The sequence below is a fragment of the Aquarana catesbeiana genome, linkage group LG07, assembly GCF_042186555.1.
Source record: "Aquarana catesbeiana isolate 2022-GZ linkage group LG07, ASM4218655v1, whole genome shotgun sequence".
NCBI lineage: Eukaryota > Metazoa > Chordata > Amphibia > Anura > Ranidae > Aquarana > Aquarana catesbeiana.
Genome location: NC_133330.1, coordinates 188,164,743 through 188,182,927, shown reverse-complemented (window position 1 = coordinate 188,182,927; position 18,185 = coordinate 188,164,743). Strand labels below are relative to the sequence as shown.

Here is an 18,185-nt window from a genome sequence, read left to right as displayed (position 1 = left end):
ATTTGTTTACAAGTTAAAATCTGTTTTTTTTTTTGCTAGAAAATTACTTAGAACCCCCAAATATTATATATATTTTTTCAGACACCCTAGAGAATAAAATGACGGTGGTTGCAATAATTTGTCTCATCTTTGCGCAGCGGTCTTACAAGCGCAATTTTTTGGGAAAAAATACACTTTTTGACTTAAAAAATGAGACAACAGTAAAGTTAACCTAATTTTGTTTTATATTATGAAAGATAACGTTACATTGAGTAAATTGATACCCAACATGTCATGCTTCAAAATTGCGCCCGCTCATGGAATGGCGACAAACTTTGACCCTTAAAAATCTCCATAGGCGACGTTTAAAAATTTCATAAGGTTACATGTTACAGAGGAGGTCTAGGGCTAGAATTATTGCTCTCGCTCTAACAATCACGACGATACCTCACATGTGTAGTTTGAACACCGTTTTCATATGCGGGCACGACTTGCGTATGCGTTCGCTTCTGCGAGCCCAGCGGGGCGGGATGCTTTAAAATCTTCTTTTTTTTTCTTATTTATTTTACTTTTTTTTTTTTTTTTACAGTCTTTTTAAAAAAAAATTGGGTCACTTTTATTCCTATTACAAGGAATGTAAACATTCCTTGTAATAGAAAAAAAAACATGACAGGACCTCTTAAATGTGAGATGTGGGGTCAAAAAGACCACAGATCTAACATTTTACATTAAAATGCAATAAAAAAAAATGAAATGTCAAAAAAAATTTCCCTTTAAGACCATTGGGCGGAAGTGACATTTGACGTCGCTTCCGCCATTCAATGTTATAGAACCAAGCAGGGACCATCTTTCTCTCACTCGGTTGCTGCCATAACAGCGGTATTTAGCATCAAAGTACATAATAAAGTGGAAGTCCATGCTAAAACTAAAATCCCTACATCTATAGACATCCACGATCTAACACTAACCTATCTAGCCCTGTAAAAAAAAAAAAACAGTATACATACCTTTTTGGAAGCCAGTCAGACCCGATCCGACCGGATCCCACACTGAGCTGTCAGCTGTGGCTTCGCTTGTGTAGACGGGTGCAGAGGACACAGACGACAATAGAAGCCCCATAGTAAGTCTATGGGTGACGTCACTTCCCATTAATTTCACAGCCGTTGCTGGCTGTGTCCTCTGCAGAGCTTCCGTGACTGCAGATCGGGTTGGAATGGGTTAAAAAAAGGTATGTATACTGATTTTTTCTTCACAGGGCTAGATAGGTTAGTGTTATGCCGGGTACACACTAGCGGACTTTTTGACCGGACTGGTCCGACGGACCGAATCCGCCGGACAATCCGACCATGTGTGGGCTTCATCGGACTTCCGACAGACCGTTTCGGTCGTAAATCCGATAACCTTTAGATTTAAAACTTGTTTCAAATCTTCCCGCCGGAATTCCGCCGGACCCAGTTCCTATCGGGAAGCCCGTTCGTCTGTATGCTGGTCCGGCGAACCAAATACGACGCAAGGGCAGCTACAGCACCTGCCCACGAGAATGTTTCCAGCGCGACCCTATCGCGCTGGTTCTCGGCGACAGGGTACTACATCTTGTGCTCGCTGCAATAGGAAAAACACATTTTGTGTCTGCGTGCGGGGGGCTTATCGGAATCCGGGAGCCCCCTTTAATAAGGGGGCCCCCAGATCCCGGCCCCCCACCCTATGTGAATGAGTATGGGGTACTTCGTACCCCTACCCATTCACTTAGGGAAAAAAGTGTCAATAAAAAAAACAAACACACTACACAGGTTTTTAAAGTAATTTATTAGGCAGCTCCGAGGGTCTTGTTCCGACTTCGGGGGTCTTCCGGGGCATGCTGGGACTGTGACGTCATAAGAGGGCGGGGTCACCGGGTAACATCACTCGGTAACCACGCCTCATGCCTATATAAGTCATTGCACACCGCTCACACAGCATTACAGCGGGAGAGAGCGTTGTGTCAACATCGGAAGAAGAGAAGAGGGAACAAGACGTTGGAGAAGACTGGGTCAACGCTAGCAAAAGAGCGGCAAAAGAGCAGAAGATAGCGGAGGAGCCTGGCAGAAGAACCGGGCACCGGGAGAAGAGGCCGGAGAGCGGGAGAAGAACCGGACAGCGGGAGAAGAGGCCGGAGAGAGCGGAGAAGTCGGAAGAAGACCCCCGAAGTCGGAAGAAGACCCCCGGAGCTGCCTAATAGATTACTTTAAAAACCTGTGTAGTGTGTTTTTTTTACGATGTACCCTATACTCATTCACATAGGGTGGGGGGCCGGGATCTGGGAGCCCTTTTATTAAAGGGGGCTCCCGGATTCCGATAAGCCCCCCGCCCGCAGACCCCGACAACCAACGGCCAGGGTTGTCGGGAAGAGGCCCTTGTCCTCATCAACATGGGGACAGGGTGCTTTGGGGGAGGGGGGGCTCGCTCGTCCCCACCCCCTTTCCTGACCAGCCGGGCTGCGTGCTCGGATAAGGGTCAGGTATGGATTTTGGGGGGGACCCTTCCCCTTAAAATCCATACCAAACCTAAGGGCCTGGTATGCTCTGCGACGGGGCCCGCAAGGTGTCAATCTCACCGATAAAAGCGGTGAGATTGACTTCTTTTTCTAGTCCCGTCGTACCTGAGTCACGTTCAAAATGAACAGATTTTAGTCAGTGTGTGGGCAAGTCTGTTCATTTGGAAGTCCGCTGTAAGTCCGTCGAAAGTCTGTCGGGAAGACTGGAGGACCTAGTCTGCCGGAAAGTCCGGTTGTGTGTAGGCAAGTCCGTTCGTTCAGATAGTCCATCGGAAGTCAGCCGAAAGTCCGTCTGGAAGACCATCAGACCTAGTCTGCTGGAAAGTCCGGTCGTGTGTACAGGGCATTAGATTGTTGATGTCTATAGATTCAGGGATTTTAGTTTTAGCATGGACTTCCACTTTAAAGTCCTTGTTTTTGTTTGTTTATGTAGTGCTGGAATATTTGCCATGTAATGCTATATAATAAGAGCATGCTATTAGATTGGTATTTGGCTCCCTCTAGTGGTATACAATGTGAATGAGACTTGTTTATATTTTTTTTACATAAGAGCATGAACAGGAAGTGACTTAATTGTGTGGACAGAAGGACTCACTTACCCACAGTGCTCACTCACTTACCCATGAACACTAAGTGACTGAACTGCATGCTGGGTAGGTAATGAAAGGCCCAGCGCGGCCATATTCGCTCTTCTTTGGCCTGGGACGTGTGACCTGCCTGCAGGGATCTGTGGGTGTGTGCCTGTAGGAGCTGCGGCCTGCATCACGTGGAACGGAACAGCCACCACCAGAGAGATTCTTACTACAGAGTGCTGGAGCGGCGGTGTAATCTAACCGAAGGATCCAGGACATTTGACGGAGCCATCCGAGGGTTCCCGGTCATCGTGTGGAGCGGCACGGTGTGACGGCGTGACCTGCACGAGACTGAGATCACTGGAGCGGAGAAATTCAACTGTCCAGGCCTGGTGGGGTGAGAGGGCTGTCGCCCAGAATTTATATAAAGCACTTAACACACTATAGACTAGTTTCACATTACTGCTGAGATCTGCAGTCCCACGGAACAGTTTCTTCTAATTAGACTGTGCTCATTCAGGCCTTAAAGCCTGTACTTCACTAGAAACTGACTAACATTCGTGTGCATTCTCGCATAAGGAAGCTATAAATGCATCTCATAACTGGAGTTGCTGTTATCCACTATTTTATGTTACATTATCATCTGCAAACCCTATGGAATACAAATACTGCAGTATAATGGCTAGTTGAAGAAAGAAGACAAGAGACTATACCACTCTCTGTAAGGCCTTGTGTTTCTGCTACGCGCAAAGGACTGCATTATACCACAGGGGGAGCTATTGAGTAATTATACTGTGTTGTATTTTTCTAATAGCATTGCATAGTGTGCTGCGGGTTTACTGTGTCTGCACAGCCGTGCTGGAAGTGGAAAGGTGCTCAGTGTCAAGGCATTACCACCCTGAGCATTAGTCCCACTTGGAAATGCGTCTGCTCACATCATTTATTCAGTGTGTGTTAGAAGTAACAGTAGGTAATACCTTTATTGAAACTGTTTGTTTTGTATAAGTGAATTTGAGAGGTGTCTCTCCATTTAACTAAGTCTATTTTCATTAAACTAATCATATTATTCAATAACAATTGTGTGTGTGACCTTTTACTGAAAGCAATGGATACCCAGGTAATACAAGAGGTACAATATGTGTATATTGCTATTATTGGGTTGTTCCTTGTCATTGAGTTTCACACCAACACTGTTACACAGCTGTGTCAAGCGGGTTGAGCCAATTCACTGGGGGTGGAAGAGCAGAGTACAGGCCCAAACAATTACCAGCAGCTCCTTCCGGGGTGAGTGCTACACGTGGGGGGTTGTCCAGGATACTATTACTCTGCAATCAATAGCACCAGAATGGACACCGCTGCTCTGAGAGTTTAAGATGAGGGTCCAACAAGCTCCAGCCAAGCGAAGGGTGCTGAAGGAGTAGCTCCCTCCTCGGGACCTCTGGTCATGATGGGGCCAGAGTTCTTTACAGCCCTGGGAGACTTTGTATCCAAATGCCAGAAGGTCAATTCAGTTTGTGCAGGGGCTGACTATCAGAAACTACAATTCTTCTAGGGGAGAGTTCCCATCCTCTCTGGAGAGGATAATTTTGATACTTGGTTTGATCAAGCTGTCCAAGCAGTCAAAGAATGGGAGGTAACTGATACAGTAAAAAGACACAGATTGATTGAAAGCCTGCGGGCTCCAGCTTCTGATGTGATTCGTAACCTAAAAAGAGACAAACCCAGCTGTGCCGCCTCTGAGTGTCTAGAAGCACTCTGAGAGAACTATGGGAGGACTGAAGGCTGCACAGAGCTACTCTACCTTTTCTCTCACACCTATCAAAAGGAGGGTGAAAAGCTATCAGACTATGTCAAGCGACTAGATCAGATTCTGCACCAAATCATAATGAAGGGTGGGATAAAAAGCCAAGAAGCAACCAAGAACTTGGTATCACAGATGATCAGAGGACCACAGCTACTGGATCCTATTGTGCTACAGTTTCAGGCCCAGGGCTCAAGTAACCTCCACACTTACTCCAAATTAGTAAAAACCATCAGAGAAGAGGAGGCACTCATTACAGCTAAGGTACCAAGATCTGAGCTTATGAAGGGACACAAACAGGGTGCCTCAGCTTGCATCATACGGCCGGGACCGAAGTAGAGACCAGCCCAGAGGAAGAGATTTGCAACTCCATTGACACTTTGGTACTAGACATAGCTCAACTGGCTCAAGCGCAGATGGATTTACAAAAAAACCTTCTGTGGGATTCAGCAGAAAGTTGATGAAGTGATGAAAACCCAAACTGATATGCAAAAGTCACTTTCAGAAGTGAAACATGTTGTACCCACCTCTAAGGTTGGAAGAAGGAATGTGACCCCTCTTCCAGCCCCGAAGTGTTATCAATGTGGGGAGGTAGGACATTTTATCGCGCAGTGCCCAAATGGGGAAAACTTGGCAGATATTGCAGTGGAAGTTGCCAAAGCATTGAAGAAAATATCCGTCAAGAAGCCAGCGGAAAACTCCAGGGGTCCCTGGTGAAGGAGCCAACTGGGTACCCATCTACAGTGGCTCACCCCAGAAACGACAACGCAACCAGATGGCGCTGGAAGTTAAAATCCTTACAGATGGCTTCCAATGATGCCTCTGAGCAATCTGGTAACCCACTCGCTTTGACCCGGATTACCAGGCGCTGGGAGATCAATGCACACCAAACCCCCAGAGCTCAACAGAAGATCAAAGTGGATCAAAATCTCTGCAAGAGAGGAATACAGATACAAACCATCAAACAGGTCCAGCCTGCCACTCCTCACAAATTCCCTCCCAAACTAGTGGGACCTTCTCCAGTTGTCTCCATCCAGGTAGAGGGAATTTATACCAAGGCCCTCTTGGATACTGGAGCTCAAGTGACTTTTCTTTACAGGGACTTCTACGACAAGCACCTCAAACACTTGCCACTACAGAAGTTAGAAGAGTTAGAGATATGGGGCCTCGGGACTCGGAACTTCCCCTATGATGGTTATCTACCAATCAAACTGGCCTTTGATCCATCCGTAGCTGGGAAGGCGGAAACTTTTGATACATTGGCGGTGGTCTGTCCCCGTCCTCCAGGAGCTAGTAAAAGTTCTCTCATCATAGGGACTAATACTGATCTCGTGAGAAGGCTGCTAGCACCTCTTATTCAAGAACAGAACACTTCAACCCCCAGTGTACACCCCATGTTGAGACAAGCCTATCTGCGCCTGGTACAGGAAGGGAAGGCCCCACCTGAAGGAGTGGGAAAGATCTGGAGGTTGGACCGGAATGAGAAAGCATTACAGCCCGGTGAGGTAGCTTGTTTGAGAGCATCTGCCAAGCTGAATTTGAAGCAACCAGTCCCCTTCATCGTCCTTGAAGCAGACAGTCAGAAAGAAGAAATGGGGTTGGAGATTATTCCTGAGGTGGTTTTAACGAGGGCATTACAGAGAAGTCACGGAAGGGTTCCAGTTAGTGTTCGCAACACAACAGCCTCACCTGTGAAGATGCCAGCTCAGATGTTACTGGGGCAGGTAAACTCAGCCACCCCAGTCTCCCCATGTGATTTGGGGTGTGGTAGAGGTAATGAAATCCCTGTAGAGGAATTCTACCCAAAGAACACTCCTCTCACACCTGCCTGGATGGAGAGGGCCAAGACTCAGCTCTTAAGATGGCGAGTTGCTTTGTCAAAGAGCGAGTTTGATGTTGGGCGTGCCAAAAGTGCCCAACACCAGATCCGCCTGGAGGAAGACAAACCCTTCCGAGAAAGGGTCGGACGGATCCCTTTGGTAGACTTGGAAGACCTGCGGGAGCAGCTGGCCAAGCTGAAGAAAACAGGAATTATCCGTGAATCTCGGAGTCCATATGCTTCCCCTATAGTGGTGGTGAGAAAGAATAATGGGTCATTGCGGTTATGTAATGACTATAAGACACTGAACCAAAGGACCATTCCCGACCAATACACCACACCCAGGATAGAAGATGCCTTACAGAGCCTGTCAGGGCTGAAGTGGTTCAGTGTGCTGGATCTGAAAAGTGGATATTACTAAATCCCCATGCACCCTGAAGATAGGGAGAAGACTGCTTTCATTACCTGGTGGGGTTCTTCGAGTTTAACCGCATGCCACAGGGTCTGTCTGGCGCCCCAGCCACCTTCCAGAGATTGATGGAGAAGACTGTGGGTGACATGAACCTGATTGAAGTGTTGGTGTACTTAGACGATATTATCATGTTTGGCAAGACTTTGGAGGAGCATGAAGAGTGCCTGGAGAAAGTCCTGAAGAGACTCTATGATGAAGACCTGAAGCTCTCCATGAAAAGTGCCAATTCTATCAACCTTCAGTAAATTACCTGTGTCACATCGTGTCTGCCGAAGGAGTGGCCACAGATCCTCAGAAGCTAGAAGCTGTCACCTCTTGGTCCAGGATTACAAACGTAACTCAACTTAGGTCGTTCTTAGGTTTCTGCTCATACTACAGGAGGTTCGTAGAAGGGTTTGCCAAGATAGCTCACCCCCTCACTGAGCTGCTGAAGAACCAAGAAGATGCTGGTTTAGACTCAGACAAGCCTGGGAAACCAGTAGAGGGACCCAGGAAAAAGAAAGAGTCCATCCAAGACCAGTGGACCCCTCAATGTGAAGAGGCCTTCGGACAGCTGAAGGGGAGTCTTACCACTGCTCCGGTCTTGGCCTATGCAGACCCTACCAAACCCTACGAACTGCACGTAGATGCCAGTCGAGATGGGCTGGGCAGAGTACTTTACCAAGAGCATGAAGGTTATTTAAGGCCTATCGCTTATGTCTGGCCCCTGCTGAGAGGAACTACCCCACCCACAGCACTTGAATTCTTTAAAGTGGGCTGTGGTGGACAAGCTGAGGGACTATCTATATGGCACAGAATTTGTGATCAAGACGCATAACAACCCTCTCACGTACTTACTCACTACTGCAAAATTGGACGCCACAGGCCATAGATGGTTGGCTGCCCTCTCGGGTTTTACCTTCAGCCTGAAATACAGACCAGGGGTTGGGAACCGAGATGCAGACGCGCCGTCAAGAAGACCCCATTGCACCGAGACTCCCCAGAAGAATGGACCCATCTTACCCCTGAAGGAGTAAGGGCCCTTTGTGAAGGGGCGGAATAACAAGCAAAGGGTGGAGTCAGAGCTGAGCAGTGTCAAGGCATTACCACCCTGAGCATTAGTCCCACTTGGAGACGCGTCTGCTCACACCATTTATTCAGTGTGTGTTAGAGGTAACATTTGGTAATACCTTTATTACAACTGTTTGTTTTGTATAAGTGAATTTGAGAGGTTTCTCTCCATTTAACTAAGTCTCTTTTCAGTAAACTAATCATATTTTTCAATCACAATTGGGTATGTGACCTTTTACTGAAAGCAACGGATATCCAGGTAATACAAGAGGTACAATATATGTATATTGCTATTGTTGGGTTGTTCCTTGTCATTGAGTTTTACACCAACACTGTTACGCAGCTGTGTCAAGCGGGTTGAGCCAATTCATTGGGGGTGGAAGAGCAGAGTACAGGCCCAATCAATTACCAGCAGCTCCTTTGGGCGTGAGTGCTACATTTAAAAATAACAAACATGTTATACTTGCCTGCTCTATGCAATGGTTTTGCCTAAAGCAGCTCAGATCCTCCTCTTTTCGTGTCTCTCGCCGGTGGTTGGGGATGCTAAAAACGTAGCTCAACCACATGGTTTTCAACTCTAACCCCAACTCCAATACTAAATGAGCTGAAAGAGTGACAGAGAGGTTTTGCAGAAAGGGCAAGGTCACCAACACTATTTTCTTTTTGAAGTATCATACTTCACTACTAAAATGCTTTGCTGTGTAAACTAATTGATAGTGTTACATTAGTGTGAATTTAGGGCTCATGCACACTGCATCTCTAAGAAGCTCAAAGAAGCTTCTCCTATAGGCTTTTGAGCTTTGTTGAGCTCTCATTTTTTCTGCCTGGAAAAAATGAGAGTCAATAGTGTCCATACAAACTATGGCTTTTTCAGGAGTTTACAGGCATATGCTCTTACAGGCAGAAAAAAACACACCAAACTCGCATTTTTGAGAGGAGCTTTGAAGCAAAGAAGATGCCTAAGTGCCCAAAAAACCCTCCATAAAGCACGAAAGCACACACACAAAAAAGGAAAAATTAGCTGAGGAAAGGGTTTGTAAAAAAATGCTTCTGCTCAAAAAAGCTTAAATAAGCTTAATAAAAACATGAAAAAGAGCACAAAAAGCTTTGTCAAGCTTTTAGGCAGAGAAATAAAAGCTCAAATGTCTGTAAAAGCAGCTTTTTTTTTGAGCTGCAGTGTGCCTGAGCCCCTATATATCTTTTGTTTTATAACTCCAAAATGTGACATTTCTCTCTGAGGGCCAGTTCACCCTGAAACGCAGTGCAAGAAACCCGTTTAAAGTGCTGTGTCTGCAATCTGCATCAATGTAAAGTTAACGACATATCAAGCGCAGAAAGGAAACGCAGTGCATTTGCCTGCACCAGATCAGCGGATCATCAAAGTACCATGAGATCCAGTTGAAGTATATTTTTAAAAGTGGTGCATGCACTACTTTTGGTAGGATGCAGTGTGATTTCAGCCCAAATTAATGGGCTTAAAAAGCGCTGCACACAAATCGCACAGGAATTGTACAGAAGCACAAGCTTGTTCCTGTGCAATTCCTGGTGTGAACCAGCACTGATTTAAAAGTTTTCAGAGCATATAAAACCAGATAATAGACCAATCACATGTTTGGTTTCCTCACGGATGAGTTAGGTTCAGAGACATTTTGTGCAGTGTAACCATACACACCATTGTTATATATATAGGACATATACCTAGTGCAGAACACAAACACTCCAGAAGTGCATAGGAATAGAAAATAATTTATTCAGGAGAGAGGATGACGTGAGACGTCAGAGGGAAAGGGTGGGACTGGAGGTACGCCAGCGAGCCGGCACTTTGGCGGCCTCTCTCTGACTCCGGGATAGTCGTTTGCCAGGTGTATGTCACGGGCAGCGAGGAGAGGTGAGGAGAGCCGCGCGCTGTGCCTGAACACAGCCGCTGAGGATCTCGTAGCCCGGTGCATAGCGGGAGTAGAACGGGACGAACAGAGATCTAAATGACCACATTGACGTGGTGACGACCCTGCCCTCCCCACGGGGACCCCCGTGCCCTGTCCCCCCCCCCTCCTCTTCACTGTGTAGAGACGCCTAGGAACTGTCAGAAGACGCTGGTATATCGAAAACTTACCAAACTAGCGGCGCCTCTCTCGGCTGAAGACTGCACACAGCTGATATTGGATTGCTGGATTGCTATCTCTAAAGCATGCTGTAAAGATGTTTGAGAGCTGGTAAGATATATACTCCTTTGCTCACTCCCAAAGGTAAGACAAGGATTTAAAATTTGTCTCCAAAAGAAGAGAAATGTTTTAAAGAGCTGGCAGATGCTTAAGGAAAAGCCAAGATATATTGTGAGTGGTTTCATATTTCATAGAAAAGTACTTTGAATACCATACCAGTCCTCCCACTATCATTGCTGTTATTATTATCTGTCATGGCTGAGATGGGAAGGTGGGATCTAGGCTTTGACTCTGTATAGGACTCTGTATAACACCATAAACATTTCTAGGAGTTAAACCCTGGGGACAAACGAAGCAGCCGCAATACCCGCACTGATACCACTTATGGGCAACCAGAGGCAGGTTGAATAACGGGTCATTGAGGCCCTAGGTGAACATATTACTATATACCTCGTCATCTCTGCTGTGCTCTGCTCTGTACCTTAGTACACTAATAAAAACTAGGGCAGGTGACGATGGAACACATAGGTGTGGCTTGGTAAAATAATCACTAAAATACTGCCCTCTGGTGGGTTTACTGGAAAAGGCGGGGTTACAGGCATAAAATACTAAAGCTCACGGAAGTGTACATATATATACACATATTATCCATCGGCACTTTTTGCAACACCCCCGGGCCTGGAATACCAGTGTACTGGTAGCAATACTATTGTATTGGTAATATCCAGAGTACTGAGTGATAAGATATACCACAGTGAAGGAACGTCAGTACCTATTATGGCGTCATTTTGATAGCACCACCCAATGATTACCTGCATGCTATATGAAACGTTGAATACAAGATACAGGAATAAGATATATCAAATTACGCTATAATTAAACATTGATGGGACTCCTGCTCTTTGAAATTAGAGTACTCGCAAAAGTACATAAAACTGGTTAAAGGCTAAATTAAAAAAAAAAAAAAAAAAAAAGTTGTCACTGCATCATTAAAATAAATTGTTTATAACCCAACACGTCGTGCTAAGTTGGGTAAAACGATGAGCAGAAACTCAAACAAAACTGGGAAAGGGGGACTACCAAAGACACCAAAGGACAACCTCACTGAAAGCGCCACAGGTAGTACAATTAAGCAATATTTAACCAGGGGGGGGAGTCCGGGGGGCACCTACCAAGAAGCCCAAACGTCAACTATGGGGGATAAAAAGAAAAAAGGACAAAATGGGAAGGGAGAACAGACCCCCGTTCAATCAAGAGAGTCGTCACTAATTGAAAGCGTACCCGAAACCTCCAGAACCATGGAATGTAGGCAAGACCTCGACCTCTCTTTGAATAATGAAATCGCAGGGATGCTCAAGGATCTTGAATCTTCAATTAAAACAGAGATAAAAAAAGAGATAAGTATGCTAAGGACGGACCTAGGAAATCTACTAGCTAGAGTCGAGAGGGCTGAGGATATAGTAGACCACCAAGAAAGAGAAATCGCTGAGCTAAAAGAACAAATTAAGATAACCCAACAAAATCAGATAAAAATATGCTACAGGCTAGAGGACCAGGAGAATAGAAGTCGCAGACAAAATTTGAGAATCCGTGGAGTTCCGGAAAAAAAGGGGTGAAGATCTGAGGAAGGCGATAGCGATTATTTTCTCTCCCCTCTTAGAACTGTAAGGAGAAGATTTCCCCAAAATTGAGAGAGTACACCGGATTGGAAGGTTGGATACTAGCCGAACAGAAAGAAGTCGCGACGTAATTGTAAGGTTTAGGTTCTACGAGGACAAAGAAAAAATATGGGTAAAATTGAGAAGTCATACACCACTCCAATTCGAAGGGGCAAAGATTCAAGTATTCGCAGACCTAGCCAAAGACACGCTTACGAGAAAACGCCATTTGAAGCCCCTTGTGGAGCAAATGATAAACCAAAACATAAAATATACATGGGGTTTTCCCGCCTGTTTGTTGGGAAGCAAGGATGGCAGAACGGCTAGGCTGAGATTTCCGGGGGAGTTGGAGGAATTCTGCAGTAAATTGGGCCTACAAGTGCCTGTAGCGATGGACTGGTCCAACGAGCGGTGGATTGAACTGGGTGTGGGGGCGGTGTAGGGGGGGGTTGATGGGGGGGGGGGGGCCTGGGAGGGGGGTGGTGAGAGAAGGGAAAATTAATAGTTAGCAAATAGAGTAGAGTAGAGAAAGGTGCTAGAAGATCAACACACCCGGTCGCCAGAATAAAATCGATCGATGATCTGACGTACCAATAGTCCCACCTTTGGAGGTGGAGACCAATGCAGGGACACAAGTTATGTGACCCACACTGGTCTAAGGGGTTAGTGAAGACCAGGGGGGAGGGAGTGGAGGAAGGGGGGGAATTGGGGTGGGGGGTGGGGGGGAGAAGGGGGGGGGATAGGAAGGGGGTCCACATTTTGATCTTAAAAATGAAAACATGGGGCATCTCTCCAAGGTCTAAGGTAAAGGGCGACAGAATGAAGTTTGAAAAATGAGCCCTGACACAATAAAATGTATTACATATAATGTTAAAGGCCTAAATATGGCCAATAAAAGAAGAAGTATCTTCAATGAGCTTAGACTGCTTGGACCGGAGGTGGTATTCCTTCAGGAAATGCATATTTCACATCAAACAAGACTGAGACTATTTTCGGGGGAGTACCCGGTCTGGTATCAAGCAGATACTATTTCAAGTAGAACACGGGGGGTTGCTATAGGATTGGCAAAAAGAACTAGGTTTGTTTTGGAGGAGCGCCTAGCGGATATAGAAGGTAGATATTTATTTTTGCGAGGCAGACTGAATGAAAGAGAGTATACACTGGCGAATATCTACGCTCCAAATAAAAACCCGATGAAGTATGTGGCAAAAATTTTGGAAAAACTAATGGAGTTCAGGAAAGGACACATTATATTAATGGGGGACTTTAACTTTTGCATGGACCCGGATTTAGACAGTACGGCCCTGGCACAGGGGAAGAAGAGTAGACAAGTAAGAAAGATCAAACAGAAATTGGTTAGCCTTCAGATGGTAGACATATGGAGAGTGCAACACCCTCGAAAAAGGGACTATACCTTTTACTCCCCTGTGCACGGGTCATACTCTCATATTGATTATGGACTGATTGAGCACAGGGACATTGACAAGGTGGTGGACTCCTGGATAGGAAACATAACCTATTCAGATCATGCACCAATGTCCATGGAAATAATGATAGGAGAAGAGGGAAGACATCTAGGGCACTGGCGTCTAAACGAAGAACTGATAAGAGGGAAGGAGGGGCCCAACAGAATTAGTAAAGAACTAGAGGAGTACTTTGCGATAAATGATTCCGAAGAGGTCTCTGGGTCTACCCTATGGGAGGCCCATAAAGCCTACATAAGAGGAGTTTTTATTGAGATTGAAGCAAGGAAGAAAAGAGAAAGACGCGAGGAAATACAAAAATTAACAGAGGAGTTAGAAAGTTTAGAACAGAAACATAAGGGACAACCTGGAAACCTCATTCATGAGACATACAAACAAATTGTAATCAAACGGGCGGAACTGAAAACTTCAATGGAACAAGAAGTTAGAATAAGACATGGCAGGATAACACGGGAGAAATACCGCTGGGCTAACAAACCAAGTAAACATCTGGCAAAAGTAGTACAAAAGGGTAAAACTAGAAATTTCATAGAAAAAATCCAGACTAAAGAAGGTAATTTAGAGTATTCCTCTAGAAAAATAGCAGAGGTTTTTAAGAACTACTACCAAGAGCTATACTCAGCACCCAAACCAGATACTCAGGTAAACAATAAGAGTGAGAGAAACAACAAGTACCTAAAGAAGGCAGCATTGCCTAAAGTTACAGATATGGAAAGGGAAGCGATGGAAACCCCAATCTCTGAGGAGGAAGTTAGGAAAGCAATAGAAGGAATGGCATCCGGGAAAAGTCCTGGCCCAGACGGATTCACACTAACCTATTATAAAACGTTCAGGGAACTGTTGATCCCGAGATTGTGCCGATATTTTAATGGACTGGGAGAGGAGTACAAAATGAGCAGAGAGGCATTAAAGGCTTCCATTACGATCATACCGAAAGACGGTAAAGAAAAAACACTATGCTCAAGTTATCGCCCCATCTCCCTCCTTAATACCGACACAAAACTTTACGCAAAAATAATTGCTGAAAGGTTAAAGGGATCAATGAATGCCCTGATCAACCCCGATCAGGTGGGGTTTATCCCGCAAAGAGAGGGGAAAGACAACGGGGTGAGGACCTTGCTTCTGTTACATAAAACGAGGGGGAATGAGCCCCCAAGCCTCCTTCTGTCGGTCGACGCCGAAAAGGCCTTTGACAGGGTGGATTGGGGGTTCATGTTCCAGACCTTAGGGATCATGGGTCTTGGACCCAGAATGATCCAGAGGATTAAAACCCTGTACCACCACCCTATAGCAACGGTGGGTGTAAACGGAGCAATGTCTCTGCCATTCGAAATGGAAAGGGGTACGAGACAGGGTTGTCCCTTATCCCCGCTACTCTTTGTTCTTACCATGGAACCTCTCCTTGCAACAATACGCGCAGATCCAGACATTAAAGGCATCAAGATTGGTAAAGATGAACACAAAATCGCAGCTTATGCCGACGATGTGTTATTCTACATATCAGACCCAGAAATTACCATGCCCAAATTAGTGAAAGCCCTCAGGAAATACGGAGAGATCTCTAACTTTCAAATCAACATGGCAAAATCAGAGATATTAAATATCAATTTAAATAAAATAGAAAGAGAGAAATTGAAAGAAGAGTATAGTTTTAGATGGACTAAAGAACTAAAGTATTTAGGTATCAAGCTGGCCAATTCAAGTGAGAAGATGTTCACCATAAACTATCTACCCTTGTTAGATACAGTCAGATCTGACTGTAAAAATTATGCCAGTAAGGCCCTCTCTTGGATAGGCCGTATAAACGTTATCAAAATGGTCCTTCTCCCTAAAATCACATACTTGTTCCAGATGGTCCCGCTCCCCCTGCCTCCATACTATCTAAGAAAGCTAAATAAAATGATAATGAGTTTCATATGGAAAAACAAAAAACCAAGAGTCTCCTTCAGAATCCTAAAACAAAAGAAAATAAACGGTGGTCTAGCAGTACCAGACATACAGATGTATTACAAGGCCATAGTTCTGTCTAGAATGGTTGAATGGGCAAAGAGAGAGAATGAAAAAAGGTGGGTAAGAATAGAGGGAAACCTTAGTAAAGTTTCACTTGGCAGAATAATATGGAATCCTCCACATACTAGAAATTTAGATAAAAGTACACCTGTAATAACACGTAATGTTTTTAAAATTTGGGATGGGGTACACAAAAAAGTTAATGGAGAATATAATTCACCACTTCTATCACTAACAGAGAGCAATTTTTTTTCACCAGGGTTAAAGGATATGGGTGGAAAAGAAGCAATATGGGGTAAGACACAATTAAGACACATTATCAAAGAGGGCAAAATTATGACACTACATGAACTAAGATCTGGGAGAGTGGCACGGGGGATAGATGAGTGGCGGTACCTCCAGCTGTGTCACTTCGTGAGCAAATTACCAAGTCCGATAAGGGCAGGAGACAAACTTACGGACTTTGAGAAATTATGTGACACAGAAGATCCAAGAAACTTAGTTTCTAGGATCTACAAAATGCTGATGAAGATGGATCAGCTGGAGATTCCCCCATATATAAGTAAATGGGAGAGGGAATTAGGCACTAAAAAAGATGTAAATACAATCAGAAGAGTTTTGAGAATGATTGGTAACTCAACAATAGATGCACGAACGGCAGAAATGAGCTATAAATGCATAAGCAGAAGCTATTTAACCCCAGAAATAACTAGCAAATTCCAAAAAGGGTCGGCATACTGCTGGCGAGGATGTCAGGAGATAGGAACAATGGCACACCTCTGGTGGCTATGCCCAAAAATAAAAAACTTCTGGAGGAAGATACTTACTCTGATCAGGAAAATTACAGGCAAAGAAGTGTTAGAAGACCCGTGGGAGGTTTTGTTTCATGGGGGGGAAGGAGACATAAACAAATATAAGCAGTCATTAGTTCCCCACTTATTGAACGCCGCGAAGCGAATTATTCCGAAAAACTGGCAGAAGAGGGAGTGCCCTGAAATATGGGAGTGGGTAGATGCTGTAGAGGAAACATACAGTATGGAGATAGGGGTTAGCTTAATAGAGGATACGAGAAATGTGAGCTCGGGGGAGTGGGAACGTTGGAAAAAATTTAAAAAAACATGGCCCTATGCCAGAGAGCTGAAATTCTCATAGTGGAATAGGAGTGATGGACACATTGGACACTTTAGACCTTGGAGAGATGGGGTTAAGGTGGTGGGGGGGGAGGTGGGGGGGGTTCAGGGGGAGGTGGGGGGGACTTATAGGAAACGTAACATTATTAAATAGGACACGTGCGACCTTTCGAGTGGTTGATGTAAGGTCATTAGATTGGATCTATGTCTGGTTTTTATAAATTTTGTTTTTTCTTTTTTTTTTGATATGGCAAAGTGTCACGATGATGAGACAAAGGAGAGAGGGAGTGGAACTTAAATGAACTACAAAGTTGATTGGTGCCTCTCACTACGGTCGACTGATGTGACAAAATAAATAAATAAATAAATAATTTATTCATATGCCAGTTATTATTGTTAGTACATTTTTGCTCATCAAGTTTACACAGTTTTAAAATCTTCCAAAATATTCACATTTTCAACTCTTTTAGGGCCAGTTCACACCAGATGCAGTTCCATGCACTTTTTTTCTGCACTAAAAATGCATGCACAGTGTTTTCCCATGTATTCCAATGGCTCTAGTTCACACCATGCAGTCAGTTTCCGGTGCAGAAACTGGAAACTGACTGCATGGTGTGAACTAGAGCCATTGGAATACATGGAAAACACTGTGCATGCATTTTGTGCAGAAAAAAGCGCCATCATAAATATACAAAAAAAGCTGTCTATAGAAATCTATGGGGTCGATTTACTAAAACTGGAGAGTTCAAAATCTGGTGAAGCTCTGCAATCAGCTTTTTTGAACAAGCTGAAGTTAGAAGCTGATTCACTACCATGCACAGCTGAACCAGATTTTGCACTCTCTAGTTTTAGTAAATCAACCCCCATATCTCATTGTTTCTACCTTTTGGTCTATTTATCTCTATATAAATGTACCAGAGTGGAAAAGGGTAAAGCATTTTTTCTGAGCAAGAAGATGAACATCACAAAATACAAATTCCTCACAGAATTGATTTATATACAGCATTACATTACTCGTTATAGGTATAGAAGAATTAGTATAAAATGTACATTGTAGACAACATAAGAACTTACTCCAACACAGAAATACAATCAATATCTTACCGTTCTCTAATGTTGGGGCTGCCCTGCAGATTAGAACAGATGTAAAGAGTGATAGTAAAACAGTCAGAAACATCTTGAAACCACACAATGTCTCCTGGACGTGTTGCTTTTACCTCAGATAGAAATTGTATAAGACTAAAGTCTGACTAAACTAGTCTGTTTATATATACGTATTTATGTAAATGTGCTAAAACAATCTCACCTTTGTTCAGTCAGTAAGGTAAACAATGGTGTTTACATCAGACTCTTTTAAGGACAGTTTTCATTAGAACACATTGCAAAATACTTTTGGTAAATTCAAACACAGCAAAGGTCACACAAAGTGTACTTGCATAATCTTTTGACGGGAAGGGTTTAACCACTTAAGCCCCGGAAGGTTTTACCTCCTTAAAGTGGAGTTCCACCCCAAAA

At 44.3% G+C, this 18,185-nt stretch overlaps 1 protein-coding gene across 4 annotated transcripts in view; it reads right to left on the bottom strand.

The window, feature by feature from the left end:
- LOC141103383 (coagulation factor XIII B chain-like) overlaps positions 1–17,935 on the bottom strand; it is a 1,101,294-nt gene extending 1,083,359 nt beyond the window's left edge. For 3 of the 4 annotated variants that reach the window (XM_073592899.1, XM_073592902.1, XM_073592900.1), the window contains exon 1: positions 17,775–17,934. In XM_073592899.1, the coding sequence (XP_073449000.1) occupies positions 17,775–17,847 (73 nt within the window). In that variant the 5' untranslated portion in view covers positions 17,848–17,934. Of the gene's footprint in view, positions 1–17,774 lie in introns of all 4 variants that reach the window. The other variant, XM_073592898.1, reaches the window with a different exon arrangement.
- Positions 17,936–18,185: the final 250 nt, after the last annotated feature.